The sequence below is a fragment of the Xenopus tropicalis genome, chromosome 6 (genome assembly GCF_000004195.4).
Source record: "Xenopus tropicalis strain Nigerian chromosome 6, UCB_Xtro_10.0, whole genome shotgun sequence".
In the NCBI taxonomy this organism is placed as follows: domain Eukaryota; kingdom Metazoa; phylum Chordata; class Amphibia; order Anura; family Pipidae; genus Xenopus; species Xenopus tropicalis.
Window position 1 is genome coordinate 14221037 of NC_030682.2, and position 16223 is coordinate 14237259.

Consider the following 16223-nt stretch of genomic DNA (forward strand, 5'->3'; position numbering starts at 1 on the left):
TTTATTTAATAGTTAGATCCAAAATATCTTTGAGGGGGAGATATTTACTATCAGATGTATTAGAGCTAAGACTAATATATCTTCTATGCAACAGGAGCACTTACCAAAGGCTGAGGGTAATATTTGATGCTGGGAGTCCCAATGCAGGTTGGTCTAGCCCTGTGATCATTCTAATGCTCTGATTGGATACAGGTTGGGCTAGCCCTGTGATCATTCTAATGCTCTGATTGGATACAGGTTGGTCTAGCCCTGAGATCATTCTAATGCTCTGATTGGATACAGGTTGGTCTAGCCCTGTGATCATTCTAATGTTCTGATTGGATACAGGTTGGTCTAGCCCTGTGATCATTCTAATGTTCTGATTGGATACAGGTTGGGCTAGCCCTGTGATCATTCTAATGCTCTGATTGGATACAGGTTGGACTAGCCCTGTGATCATTCTAATGCTCTGATTGGATACAGGTTGGTCTAGCCCTGTGATCATTCTAATGTTCTGATTGGATACAGGTTGGTCTAGCCCTGTGATCATTCTAATGTTCTGATTGGATACAGGTTGGGCTAGCCCTGTGATCATTCTAATGCTCCGATTGGATACAGGTTGGTCTAGCCCTGAGATAATTCTAACGCTCTGATTGGATACAGGTTGGTCTAGCCCTGTGATCATTCTAATGTTCTGATTGGATACAGGTTGGTCTAGCCCTGTGATCATTTTAATGCTCTGATTGGATACAGGTTGGTCTAGCCCTGTGATCATTTTAATGCTCTGATTGGATACAGGTTGGTCTAGCCCTGTGATCATTTTAATGCTCTGATTGGATACAGGTTGGTCTAGCCCTGTGATCATTCTAATGCTCTGATTGGATACAGGTTGGTCTAGCCCTGTGATCATTTTAATGCTCTGATTGGATACAGGTTGGTCTAGCCCTGTGATCATTCTAATGCTCTGAATGGGTTGAGGTTGGTCTAGCCCTGTGATCATTCTAATGCTCTGATTGGATACAGGTTGGTCTAGCCCTGTGATCATTCTGATGCTCTGATTGGATACAGGTTGGTCAGGTTGACTTATATGGGAAGAAAGGGTATTTATGCTTTGGGGTGTTTTTTGTTTAATTGTGGCTCTTGATAGTTGTCCCATTCAGTAGATCCAAAGGCAGGAGTATGGCACTCACAGTATCAATAACTAGAAGAACTTTATTAATATACCAAATGTTGCATGACACAGAAACACATCCCTTTTTAAGATCAGTTCCTGATGTCTCCCATTCAGTCGGGCTGAATTACTCACGAGTCGCATTCCCATAATTTCCCATTACCCATGGTCGCGTGTCAGTTTTGGTACCTGCTCTGCGATTCGTGCACCACAGCACTTTCACACTCGGCATAGCGCTTCAGCAGCGCTTGGTAGACCTACAAGGGAAATGTCCCAATAAAGCATTTTACAATTTATTGCATTAGAAGCATTTCTAGAAAAAAAAATCAATATGTGCACAATCTGCCTCCCTGAAATGGGCAGAAAGCAAACCTTTGCATATACATTTCTTTCTGCAGCTGTTACACCTTCTAAATGACTTCGATTTCTCATCTGGGCTATAATGAAAAAAAGGCAATACAATTTTGAGATAACCCAGTAATAAACTAGAAAGGTGAGAGTATAGTATTTTAACAATGCACGTTACTGTTTCTGTAGGGAAATGAGAGCAGGGCAGGCAGTAACCCTTCCAACACTTTCCCCTGTCTCTGCCCCTATATATTAGGTACCTACCTAGTGCTACCAACCCCTATTTCTGTAGGGAAATGAGAGCAGGGCAGGCAGTAACCCTTCCAACACTTTCCCCAGTCTCTGCCCCTATATATTAGGTACCTACCTAGTGCTACCAACCCCTATTTCTGTAGGGAAATGAGAGCAGGGCAGGCAGTAACCCTTCCAACACTTTCCCCAGTCTCTGCCCCTATATATTAGGTACCTACCTAGTGCTACCAACCCCTATTTCTGTAGGGAAATGAGAGCAGGGCAGGCAGTAACCCTTCCAACACTTTCCCCTGTCTCTGCCCCTATATATTAGGTACCTACCTAATGCTACCAACCCCTATTTCTGTAGGGAAATGAGAGCAGAGCAGGCAGTAACCCTTCCAACACTTTCCCCTGTCTCTGCCCCTATATATTAGGTACCTACCTAGTGCTACCAACCCCTATTTCTGTGGGGAAATGAGAGCAGAACAGGCAGTAACCCTTCCAACACTTTCCCCTGTCTCTGCCCCTATTTATTAGGTACCTACCTAGTGCTACCAACCCCTATTTCTGTAGGGAAATGAGAGCAGGGCAGGCAGTAACCCTTCCAACACTTTCCCCTGTCTCTGCCCCTATATATTAGGTACCTACCTAGTGCTACCAACCCCTATTTCTGTAAGGAAATGAGAGCAGGGCAGGCAGTAACCCTTCCAACACTTTCCCCTGTCTCTGCCCCTATATATTAGGTACCTACCTAGTGCTACCAACCCCTATTTCTGTAGGGAAATGAGAGCAGGGCAGGCAGTAACCCTTCCAACACTTTCCCCTGTCTCTGTCCCTATATATTAGGTACCTACCTAGTGCTACCAACCCCTATTTCTGTAGGGAAATGAGAGCAGGGCAGGCAGTAACCCTTCCAACACTTTCCCCTGTCTCTGTCCCTATATATAAGATACCTAGTGCTACCAATCCCATTTGTTGAACGTGGAACAGTAAGTAACTCTCATAACCAATTGCTGGTTCTATTGACTTCTTGGTGCTTGCTTTGCCTAATACAATATATCTGCCCAGGGTATGTCAGAATCAATTTAAAAGGCCGCCAGTTTGCTTTATCCATACATCGGCTGCCTGAATGCATTCCATTAAGAAATTTACAGCAGCAGCAAAAGCTAATTCCTTGTGACTTACAGAAATATTTCTTCTGATTCAATATGGGAATTATTTAGTGTCTAATTGACGGTAAGAAAAGAAGCATTGGCTGCTGGTAAGTGTGGTTGGAGCTCCTGCCTTATATCACAATATAAATAAAGTTATGCTTTGACTTATGGCACAATTAATTGATTCTGAGAAAAAATAAATGGAAAAAAATGTTATCCTATTTATTGCCTAAAACTGCAAATAAATGACATGCAAGTCTATAATAAGTGTTTAGCACCAGGGCAACACAGGCATTCCCTCCTTAGGGGGCCGTACAATCTGCCCTCCTGTGTACTAGTCACAATCCCACTGGAGAAATAAGTCTACGGAGCCTTCTAAGGAACCCCCTTAGACCCATACTATATAGATGGATGGAGGTAGTTTAGAAAGCTTTTTGGACCCCTTCCTGAATAGCAGGGAATGTAGGAACATTAAAAAAGACTGGGATCAACCTACTCCTTAGAGTCCCTCCCTGTCCTACAACCCAAGTTTGTGGGGAGTATAAAAATGACTTTCTAGGGACACCAAAAATATATTTAAAGTGTTAACCATCACCCGCTGTCAGTAATTTGCACCTAGAACCTATCTTGCCTTCTCCATTGAAATGCACAGCATCATCACCATAGTCTTCCAGTATTAATCCAAAGCAGTGGAGTTGGGTGAAGAGCAATGGGGTCGGAGCTGTAGTGGAACAGGGTAGGGCAGTGGGACCAAGATGCACCCAGATCCCATCGGATCCATGTTGCATGTAAAGATGACTTCTCTTGCAAATATAACATATTTCAGGGCTCTACTGGGATCCCTATGCTCCTGAGTCTACTATGCCTATTGTTACCCCCCTATATTTCTTTAAATAAATATGAATAAATACGTAAGATAAAGGCACGTGCCCATAGGTGCTACTGATGCAAGATACCCATTTATATGCATGGTACATGCTCTGCTGATTTCCATAATCCCAGGATATTTGTATGGATATAACATTTCTTAAATGACTTGTCCTTTATTTGCCCAAGACGCAGCCCACTAAAGCATCTGCTGCCTAGTAGGGCACCACTGGTACTGGGAGCGAGGTTTCTCTTACAGATATTACTCTCTGTGCTATTTAGTTCCACTTCAGTGGCTTTATTCCCTCCCTAATTCTAGAATTTGTTTATATCTGTCCCTGCTCCTCAGTCATTTTAATGTCCCCCTGCGGAATAGTGTCACTTGGGTTAATCATCTTCTACCTGCAATGGATACATTAGCCAGATACAAACACAATGGGAGCTATAACTGTATATCCGATATTAATATAGACTAGTATGGATGGTGGGGAGACCTTACATTAGTGCAGAGTTGGGCAGAATGGGAACTGGCCTGTGGCCCAGGCATCAGGACACCGGATGGGGGGTAATGGGGGTTCTGGAAGCAGACAGAGGAATACATATACTGTGACTTTTCCCATGACAGTCCTAAATATAGCAGTAAAGGCTGATTGGGGTTTGGGCAGATCTGGGCAAATCCTAGGGCAATAAGGGCACTGTGAGATAAAAATATTATTTTTGAAATGTTTACAGGCATGGCCTGACCATGATATTGGCTACTCAGTGGCAGTCATGGGTTACACTTCTTATATTCAGGCTCAGGCCCTTCCCTATTAAAGAAGATGGCCGTGCGGAGCTTAGCAAGCAGATACACAGCGTGTGTTTTTTAATAGAAGAAGCCCTATGCTGGGGGTGAGGGGGGGGGATATCATTCCAACTTGCAGCGCAGCAGTAAAGTGTGACAGAAGTTTATCATGTTTTTCAGTGCATTTCACTCTGCCTTGCAGAAAATCCCCAGATATTAAATTTAATATTCCACACCTTATCAGCTCCTGGTCTTGGGGTGACTGCTAACTTGTGTCCTTCAGTTGGCTTCAGACCTTCTGAAACGGATGCCTCTATTGCAAGACCTGGAAAACAAGCACATCCTGCAATCAATACAACATTATTCTGATGAAAGAAATGATAAAAAGTAAAATGATTTTCACATTGCTGGTTCTATATGTCCTTCTATATGTCCAACTGCCTGCTTGCTTAGTAGATAAGAACCATCGCGTGTATAATACTAAATAAAATAAACACCACATGTCTTCTGACATTGCATTTTGCTCCATAAATAAGACCATCTATTGCAGAACAGATAGTAAGGGATTTTATTGCCACTTTTCATTGGCAGTTATCAAACGTTGCTGTATATATTAATAGTTATCTAAAAAGTATTTTAGTTCTTGTCATGGTGATTTTTGAAGCCGTTTGGAGAGAACACGGGTTAAAGGTCCCCATACATGGGCCAATAGTAGCTGCCGATATCAGTCCCTTGGACCAATTCGGCAGCTTATCGGCCCATGTAGGGGCAGAACCGAGGGGCCTGGCCAACCGATATCTGGCCTAAAATTGCCCAGATATCGATCAGCCAGGTTAGAAAATTCAGTTGGATCAAGGGCCGCATCGGCTCGTTGATGTGGTCCCCGAACCGACTGCCCCATTGCCACCCACATAATCCGATCGTTTGGCCCCAGGGCCAAACGATCGAATTATTTTTTTTCCCTAACCGCTCCCCAATATCGCCCACCCATAGGTGGGGATATCGGGTGAAGATCTGCTCGCTTGACGACATCGCCATCGGATCGGATCTGCTCGTGTATGGGGACCTTAAGGTGGCCATACATGGGCGAATTTCATCTGCCAATTCAGGTCCTTCAGACCAATTCGGCGGCTTATCTGCTTGTGTATGGGGACCCCCAACAGGCCTACCTGACCAACATCTGGCCTACAATTGAGCATATCAGGCAGGTTTGATTTGCCTTTGGATCGGGAACTGCATCGGCTCGTTGATGTGGTCCTTGCTCCGATGGCACCTATGTCGGCTTACTCACTAGCACTCACTATTATTAGCGCCTCTCATATGACTATGAAACCATGGCTCTAGTTTAGGCTTTTACCTTCATCTTCACATAGGCCTACTCGTTCTTTAGGTTCCAGCATTCAACTACCCTTGTTAATGAGAGGCATCCAAGAGACCAAGAATGCCATTCTTTTTCTATAATACTCACTAGGGAAAAATACCAGTTACCCACACTAAAGGTGGCCATACACGGGCCAATTGTAGCTACCGATATTGGTGCCTTAGACCAATTCGGCAGCTAATCAGCCCGTGTAGGGGCACAAACGACGGGCCTGCCCAACCGACATCTGGGCCGAAATCCGGCAGATATCGATCAGGCAGGTTAAAAAATGTACTCGGATCGGGGACTGCATCGGCCCATTAATGTGATCCCCAAACCAACTGCGCCTATTACCGGCGTTCTAATTTGATTGTTTGGCCCCAGGGCCAAACTACAGAATTAGCTTGAATTTGCCCGATATCACCCACCCTTAGTTGGCGATATCGGGAGAAGATCCGCTCGCTTGGCGACGTCGCCAAGTGAGCGGATCTTAACGTGTATGGCCACCTTAACCCTAAATACCATAGGGGTAATTATCCTACATTATCCTATACATACCCCTTGTGAGTTTCTACAAAGAGGATCTAAAAGCCCAAGGAAAACCTATCAGACAGGTATGTCATTGAAGGGTGAGATTTAATAGGCAGGGATCTTTCTTTTCCAGCCTCATCTATTGTGTTACTGTGAATCCAGAACATCAGCCAACGTGTATCAATAAGTGTGCAATCCCTGTAATTAAACATGAAAACAACAGCAGTACAGCTAATAGTGAGATTTATGGTAATGGAATTTCATTAATAAACAGGAAACCATTTGCCAGTAACGAAGGGAAGATTTTTTTTTCCGCTGTTGGAACGGAGGCACGTCAGTCACAGCAGTGGGGCATCTTTATTTTATGTACAGTGGCTTTGCCTTTTATAACTCAACTGGAATCTAAATGAAGTGTTATTGATAGGCAGTCTCACCGGGAGGCGCTCTGTTTTCTTTGCCTTCCTATTGGGAAGCTGTCTGTCTAAGTTAAACTCTAATAAATGTGCAGGGTCTATCGCCAAGCAATAGGCATTGGAGGAAGTATGTGCATTATATGGAAAACACCCCTAATTGCCTGTATCCAGGCAAAAACGGCATTTGCTCGTAGGGCCCCAGAACCACTGAGTGTTGATAGAAGCACAAAGACGTATGATGTTGTTTGTTGAATATTTTTAGTATATTAAATTCACCATTCAGGTCTATGGCCTTAGGAACAGTTTATGTTAAAGGGGGTCCTCCACCCTAAAGCTGTTTTTTTGGATAATGAAAGAAAATATAATTGTAAGCAGCTTTCCAATATATATTCATGAAAATATTCAGTGGTTTGACTTAAAATGACAGTTAATTGCTGGATAGGAAAATTGCAATGATTTCTTTCTCATTCTCGTCTTCATTCATAACAGGCATTCACCACCCACCCCCTACCTTGCGTCTCATTTAGAAGTGCAATGTTGATATGGCGCTCATCACAGAAAGCAGCAGCCCCCCGAGTGCACTAAGGGGAGCACTCTAGGTGGGTTGTAATTGATCCCCACAGAATTTGTAATTCCCTGCTCTATGGTAGTTTCTTTTCACAAAATACAGATATCAGACCCCTTATCTGGAAACCCATTATCCAGAAAGTTCCAAATTACGGAAAGGCCATCTCCCATAGACTTCATTTTAATCAAATAATTCACATTTTTAAAAATGGTTTCCTTTTTGTCTGTAATAATATAATCCTAACTAAGATATAATTACCCCTTATTGGGGCAGAACAGCCCTATTGGGTTTATTTCATGGTTAAATGATTCCCTTTTCTCTGTAATAATAAAACAGTACCTGTACTTGATCCCAACTAAGATATAATTACCCCTTATTGGGGACAGAACAGCCCTATTGGGTTTATTAAATGGTTAAATGATTCCCTTTTCTCTGTAATAATAAAACAGTACCTGTATTTGATCCCAACTAAGATATAATTACCCCTTATTGGGGGCAGAACAGTCCTATTGGGTTTATTTAATGGTTAAATGATTCCCTTTTCTCTGTAATAATAAAACAGTACCTGTACTTGATCCCAACTAAGATATAATTACCCCTTATTGGGGGCAGAACAGCCCTATTGGGTTTATTTCATGGTTAAATGATTCCCTTTTCTCTGTAATAATAAAACAGTACCTGTACTTGATCCCAACTAAGATATAATTACCCCTTATTGGGGCAGAACAGCCCTATTGGGTTTATTTAATGGTTAAATGATTCCCTTTTCTCTGTAATAATAAAACAGTACCTGTACTTGATCCCAACTAAGATATAATTAATCCTTATTGGGGGCAGAACAATCATATTGGGTTTAATTACTGTTTAAATATTTTTGTTTATAGACTTAAGGTGGGAGATCCAAATTATGGACCCCTTATCCGGAAAACCCCAGGTCCTGAGCATTCTGGATAATGGGTCCCATACCTGTACTAATTTGATCCTGTACACAGTTTTGTCTCTATATAAGTGGAAGGTGCTCCTCCTAATAGTTTAGTGATACTGTCCTATATGACCACAGTAGGGACCAGACCACACAATGTACAGTGCCGGGGGTAGTTTCCCTTGTTGAGCCCTCCATTAAACAGCTCGGAAGTATTAAGGGAAACGAGCAGAGCTTTTAGCCAGCTATATTAGGCTGCTGTCATATTTTTTTCTGTGATTCTTTGAGGGACGCCCTCTAAAAATACCCTTTGGACCCTGCAATTAATTGGACACTACGACTCAAGGTTTTGTAAAAGTATCCTTGGTGACCAGTTGTCACAGTGACAAAAGGCCCAAGGAACAAGGAAAAGAAGTTAAACGTGCCTTTTAGAAAGGTTTTTGTGCTTTGATTAGCGGCCAATTTACCCCTCCAGGCCCAACACCCCATCACTTTGCAGAGTAAGAGAGGCGTAAAGGGCAAACGGTGGCGAGTTCATGCAGAAATGTTTTAACAAAATACTTTGTTAACACAAATAGGGTTTTAAAAGCTATAATATTTGACATTTTAGAGTGGAAAAATGTAAGAAGTCCATTATAACCTCGGGGGCAGTGTGCAAAGTGCAAATAAACAGGCAAGTGTAGACCTCAACCCACTGAGGTGCTGCGGCAAGACCTAAAGAACTCCAAGCATAAAGGCTTATTCACCTTGGATTGTGCTCTATGTGATCGCCAAAGTTGCCTTGAGAGGAAACTTCGGGCGACTTAGGCAATTCGCGGCGCCACGTATGCCATCCCACCGGTAATTTACATTCTAGCCAGTGGGATGGCATTGCGGGGAGATTAGTCGCCCACAACAACAAAGATTTGCCGCGCTGTGACTAATCTCTCCGTGTGTCACTGCCCTTTATGTGACAAAAAGTCACATGAATTTTAGGGCGAAGACACACGGTGCGATTAGTCGCCACGAATTGCAGCGGCTCCTGTTCTACTCTATAGTAGAAAAGTTGCTGTAATTAGTCGCCGCAACTGATTTAATTAAAAGTTGTAGCAACTAATCACTCTATGTGTCTTTGCCCTTAAGGATTCAGCCAGGAGCGTGGATTTGGCTGAATCCGAATCCTACAGAAAAAGACCGAATATTGGCCAAAAAACTTTTTTTTTTATCATAAATGCAAAAAACTACATTGTGTCAACGTTTCAACACCACAGAGGTGTTTTCACAAGTGTGACAACATTTATAGTTCAACAATGTTGCAGGATCCTCCAACATGGGTTGGTCCTAAATTACTGTAGAATTATCCCCTCCCCATGTTTAAACCCCCATTTAAAACATGTATAAAAGTATATATCATCATCTGACACTTAAAAAGCATTTTAAGGACAGGTAAGTATTTACTCTTGTTGGCTGAACTGTACCCAACCTTTATATCCAATAGGATTCAGGGCAAAGCAGCTTCCCATCTCTATGATCCCCCTTGGTTATGGTTATTACCGTAGCTCTTATAGAACTAACCAGTGATTCTGAGGAAAATGTAAAGCTACCCGATCCTCACCCACCTTAAGTTCTCCCTTCTCAAATCTCTCACACCGTCTTTATATGTGATTTGTGTGCCGAGAATCGCTTTTTAAAGGGCATTACTGGCATTACTGTTTTCCCTATGTACCCTAAAGAGATCTGTATAACAAGTATATATGCTCTTCACCTGCATAGGGATGAACAAACCTTTCACCTGCATTTAAAGAGTTACACATTGTTATAACAACTAAAACACTTGAGATACATTATTTTTCAACCAATTTAGCTGATATTAACATGTCCTAGTTTGCTTGTATATTACCATTGGTTTCTGTCTCACTGTTTTTGTTCAATCACTTTGGGTTATACTGCAATTTTGCAATATCTGTTACATATAAAATCAAATTGCACTTTATAAGACAGAGGTGCAAGGGCACTAGAAGGGGGCAAAAGCGCCCTGTCCTTCGGGTAGGCTGTGCTCTGCTCCTTGTGCCAGATAAAAAAAATCCAGCAGAGCCCAGAAATGGCGGCCATAGGGCCAGTAACAAATACCGCTCCCTAAATTGTACATCGGAAATGATGTGCAAGTTCGGGGAAAGGTAGGGGGCAGTACTCTATTGATGCAGAGCATGAATTCATCTAGCGTGGTGGGCGCTCATGCTGAGAAGAACTCTGTGTCTGTTCAAAGTAGGGATGAACCGAACCCCCGAACCTACCCCAATGGATTCTGCTGAATCCCGAACCAAACGCTAAACTATATGCTAATTAGGATTGGAAGGGGTTAAAAATCGCCATGCGCTGTGCGCACGGGGAAAAATGGGCACAATCGGCTATATTTTCGCACTTTGCACCCTGCCTTCCACCCACATCATAAACAGACACAGAGCTTTCCACAGCCTAAAGGTGGCCACACACGTGGCAATTTGCGATCTTTTGTGCGACCATGCAACAAAATATCGTACAATCGGCCACAAACCGTTCAGGGCTGAAATGGCAGATAAGGAGGTAGAAACAATAGGATTTCTACCTTCTTCTGCCGATTCAGCGCTGAAGGCAGATTTTGGTCAAAATCTTTTAACCTGGCCGATCGGCGAGTCGAACGATATCAGCAGCTTCCTGCGATATCGGTCGACTCACCGACTTGCCATACACGCACCGAATATTGTACGAAACGAGGTTTCGTACGGTATTATCAGTGCGTGTATGGCCAGCTTAAGGCAGGGTGAAGTGTTAGAACATCATATTGTTGCATGGAGAAGTTGGGTCTAATTGCAGACTAGCATAAGCTAACTGCTGATTAGTTGCTATGGGTTACTGGACCGACGCAAAACAATCCGATCTGAGACAGTTCAGCATTGCAGGAAACACTAAGCTGCAAGGGACTGTGAAGAACGAGCTCAAGATCTAGGATATATAAATGCTCTCCATCCAAGAGAATCTGCGGCATCAACACTGCCAATGCTAACTGCTTTAAAATAGATTACAACGTTGACATTGTAGAGAAATGGACATTATAGCGGCTTCTTTCCTTATTACTTGGCTACTTCTGACAAATGGGCCTGTTTATATCCTATTGACCTTCCCTGCTGCCAGGAGAGCGGCACTGGGAATGGGAATGATTAAAGAATCCGCTGTTCCAGGGGCAGTGTTAATGCTGAAATAAGGAGCCAAGGTTACTGGGAAATGAGGCTATTCTTTTTATTTCCTGTTGCTTTTTTTATAAAAGAATGATAAACCTGTTTTTTATCAAGTAATTTCTCACTTGTGAGCACGGACTGCCTACAGGACAGGGGGAGAACGATCATTAATATTTGTTTAAATGGCGTCCTTTGTGCAGTGGGCATGTAAGTTGCCTCCCACTGTTACAATTACGTTGGGGTACATATGGCTGGAGATGCAGCGATGAAGCCACTCAACAGTAGCAAATATTAAAAGGGGGGTAAAATGATGCCAGCGCATTTCTCACAGCCACGCATCACTCTCTGTGTATTTGGGCTCGGCACTCACACATTTGTCTTGATGATGGATGTGTAATGGAGATAAGTGGGCATGGAGGAAGCTACAGCCCATTAGTATGACAAGAGCTATGTCTCCGTCCATATAATAAACTTGCCCACAAGTTAAAGTGTGGCACGTCTCTCTCATACAGAGCTATTATTTACATGTTTACATTCTAAAAGTGGCCATACATAGGCAGATTTTGTCTGCCAATTCAGGTCCTTCAGATCGGTTCGGCAGCTTATCTGCCGTGTATGGGCACCCCCGACAGGCCTACCGGACCGACATCTGGCCTAAAATCTGCCAGCTCTCTATTGGGCAGGTTTGATTTTCCCATTGGATCGGGGACCCCATTGGCTTGATGATTAGGTCCTCAGTCTGATGGACCATATATCCACCGTTTTAATTTGATCATTTGTCCCTAGGGCCAAAAGATCAAATTAGACCAATATCGCCCACCTTAGGATGGCATATTGGGAGAAGATCGGATGCTTGCAAAATGAGCGGATCCTACCATGTATGGCCACCTTTAGGCAATAAAACAGGACTGCCAGCAGAAAGGAAGGAGCCCCATGCAACTTGGTTAGAAGGGCCCTTTACCTGGAGGGGGTGCATGTTATCAGTATGCTGCCCCAAGTAAAAAAAAAATACTGACCTATATAGAACACTTAACCAGGTCCTACCTTGCCCAGGCCAGTCCTGTTACAATGACCCTTCCAGACCCCCTTATTTCATACTTTTTTGGCACAGAATTGCACCGTGCAGGCAGAAGCAACTAAACTGCCAGCATCTCCCTTTGCTCCTTTCTGCAGGACCAGCCCTGCCCCACATTGCTTAATACTCTGATCGGGCAAGTCAAGGGCCAACCTGGTTGTTTGTGTCTGGGTGGGGCAGCATGATCAATAGGCTGGAGTACTGTTTACACACCCCTAGCCCAGTATGACCAATGGAATTGCCTCTTGTGGCAAGTACCATTGGGCTGGGGGTGGCTTAGGGATAGTTGCTGTACCAAAAAAAAAATTGTGATCCACAATTACTGACAGTAATCTGTCACTTTAAATCATTTTGTGGAAAACAAACTACACTTCATAGAACTATCCCGCAGCCTTAAAAATCTCTGTTTTCTTACCAAACGAGAGGGGGCGAGTGAGATTTTTTTTTTCTTCACCTGTGTATTTCACATATTCCCTACCCAAATGTCAGCGGAGATTGTATAAATAAGGGATCAGGATTAATGACTAAAAATCTGAGTATCCTAGCAACACCACCCTGTCATTTTGGTAAGAAAGGGAAAGAATATAGCCTTTGAGCTCTCACAAGTCTCTGCGTGGCACCGCGCCAGCTTCTCCTCCGCTGCATATATATTCCTATTTCTCCCATTTACCCAGCACACCAGTAACTGGTAAATAATATAAATAACTGATGTCAGAAGCCAAATATGTGACTCATTTTGGCCAAAGCCTCACAGAAAGGACGTTATTCAATCACGTACAATTAAAAGGGTAGTTACATTTAAGTTAACTTTTAATATGTTACAGAATGGCCAGTTCCAAGCAACTTTTCAATTGATCTTCATTTTTTTTATCTTTTAAAGTTTTTGAATTATTTGCCTTCTTCTTCTGCCTCTTTGCAGCTTTCGAATGGGGGTCACTGACCCCGGCAGCCAAAACCTATTGCTCTGTGAGGCTCCAGTTTTATTGTTATTGTTACTTTTTATTACTTATCTTTCTATTCAGCCTCTCTCCTATTCATATATCAGTCTCTTTCCCAAACCACACCCTGGTTACTAAGGTAACTTGGACCCTAGCAACCAGATAACTGCTGACATTCCAAACTAGAGAGCTGTGGAACAAAAAGTAAAATAATAAAAAATGAAGACCAATTGGAAATTGTCTCAGAATAGCACTCCCTACATCATACATATATATATATTTTCTAATTGCTTTAGGTCTCCTAAAACAGCCAGCCTTTTAACTGCGGGGCCCAATTGGTACCATTTTGGCGGGGCCCCCTACACAAGGTGTTGCCAGCTGGCACAGGGTTTCAGGGCTGGGTGGGTAATTAGTCCCTGCCTCACACTCTGTGACTGATGGTACAACCCTGCATGTTTCACCTCTCTTTCTCTAGTTCCATTGGCCCCCAACATTCCATGGCACAATGTGGCCCCCACGCACTGGACACTAACACACCAAGCAGACCATATACAGCAGGGGTCCCCAACCGCCAGGCTGCGGACCAGTGCCAGGCCGTGGACAGCTCGGCACTGGGCCACTGGCTTACCAATAGAGCGCAAAGCGTCGCACAACTAAGGGCACAAATAAGCGCGCCGTGCACAAAAAGGCGTGGACGAACGTGACGCGCTCATAGAGGCGCGACGGTACGCGCCATATAAAGGTCCCCAAGCACGTAGATCTTCACCCGATATCCCCACCTACAGGTGGGTGATATCGGGGAACATGTAGGCTAATTTGATTTATAATAATTCGAATTATAATGGCGGCAATGGGGCAGTCAGTTCGACAGAAACGACTGCCATACCTGACCGATATCTGCCCTGAAATTGGCCAGATATCGATCGGGCAATTTAAAAGATTCTGTCGGATCGGGGACCACATCGGCTCGTTGATGCGGTCCCCGATCCGACAGAATCTTTTAACCTGCCCGATCGATATCTGGCCAATTTCAGGGCAGATATCGGTCGGGTATGGCAGTCGTTTCTGCCCCTACATGGGCTGATAAGCTGCCGAATTGGTCCAAGGGACTGATATCGGCAGCTACAATCGGCCCGTGTATGGCCACCTTAAAGCAATGCCCCAGCTATGCCCAGTAATGTGCCCAATCCACCCGCAAATGGGTAAAAAGCATTTATATAAAATCAATACAGGGCTCTTATCAAATACTATACAACCCATGAATATCTTAAATTTCCCTACTAATTTAACATCCCTTATGTCTGGGTACAAAGAAAACCATTTGTGCTCTGAGACCACTTCTTCCATTAGATGTTAATTAAATTTCATCTTAGATCATCTGCTATCGGCAACAGCGAGGGCCCCGCAGCTCCCGAACACTTCATCTTGTTTGATCAGTTTTTAACCATTGTTCAAGCGCAGATTGATTTTGCCAGGAGAAGCAAATGTTGACAAAAGAAAGGCAAGGTCACCGTAATCCACAAAGGACAATAAATCACAATGCGCTTTGGTAGTGAAGTTAATATACATATTGTTCTGGGCAGTTTTGATCTTTTCTTCATCTTATCAATTACTGGAGTTTCACAATACACATAAATGAAAAAGAATTTATTATTGAATGGTATTGCCTTTGGTGAAACTAGCGAAAATGTACAGGCAGCAATAATATCCTTCATTTATCTTTATTGATTAATAAATATCTCTGTTCTTAAAGGGGAACTCTGGCTTCCAAACCAAAATTTGCTAAAAAGCCACCGAATCCCCTAATATCCTTATCCCTGTAACCTGTTCCTTCAAAAAGTAGGAATAAATACCATTTTTATATGCTGAAATCCAGCTGCAAAACATCATTTGACATCCTGGCAGGGGAGGAGGGACTAAACCATTGATGTTACAAATTGTAACAACTTCTCCACAGCTTACGGACAGCATGGAGGAACTACATAAACCACAATGCATTGCACTGTGATGTTCCTTTCCTTATTGGCATGACGTGTGCAGGGGATTGTGGGATTGGGAGGATGCAGGCTGAAGGCAGGCTAAGGTGATTAATGTTACCTGCTTTTCTAGCGGGTAACCCATGGGTACCTAACCTACTGCATGATGTCATGTTGATGTCATGATGTCACGCACCTATTATTTTGGCATATGATGTCATACATTATGTCAGGTTAGACTAGGTAAATCCATCGTCCTACTGTTCAACAAACTGATTGCTTTACTGCATGTCATGCAATTTGACTAGTCAGGCCTCCTTACCATGGGCTGCTTGGTATGCTGCTCCTAGGCAGGCTGAGTTAGCCGTGGCGATGGTGTACACGGGCGCATTGAATACATCTGACAGGACCTGCAAAAGAATAAGCAAGAAGCAGAGATAAGGCATTAAGATTTAATGGTCGCCTCAATACAGCAAAAAGACTTGGGTTCTATGGTAGATCCGCTTTTATACCTGTATGACATTGGTTTAACTGCGAAAATGACCACAAAGCCATATCAAGTGTTACCCAGGCCAAGTGCTGGCCCTGCCTATGGGTTTCACATTAAAGACAGTTGAGCTATAGGATGATTATTGTGTCATACGAGCAATATATTCAATCATAACTTTAGGAACCATCATATCCACATTTACTCATTTCCTATAGTTTG

At 43.2% G+C, this 16223-nt stretch overlaps 1 protein-coding gene across 3 annotated transcripts in view; it reads right to left on the reverse strand.

Annotated features, from left to right (window-relative positions):
* Positions 1-1171: 1171 nt before the first annotated feature.
* The window catches only part of xylb (xylulokinase homolog (H. influenzae)), a 74533-nt gene continuing 59481 nt past the window's right edge, over positions 1172-16223 (reverse strand). For 2 of the 3 annotated variants that reach the window (XM_002932491.5, XM_018094763.2), the window contains 3 exons: positions 15837-15924; positions 4774-4862; positions 1172-1407 (listed from right to left, as the gene is read on the reverse strand). In XM_002932491.5, the coding sequence (XP_002932537.2) occupies positions 1327-1407; positions 4774-4862; positions 15837-15924 (258 nt within the window). In that variant the 3' untranslated portion in view covers positions 1172-1326. Of the gene's footprint in view, positions 1408-4028; positions 4331-4773; positions 4863-15836; positions 15925-16223 lie in introns of those variants that run through there. The other variant, XM_031903868.1, reaches the window with a different exon arrangement.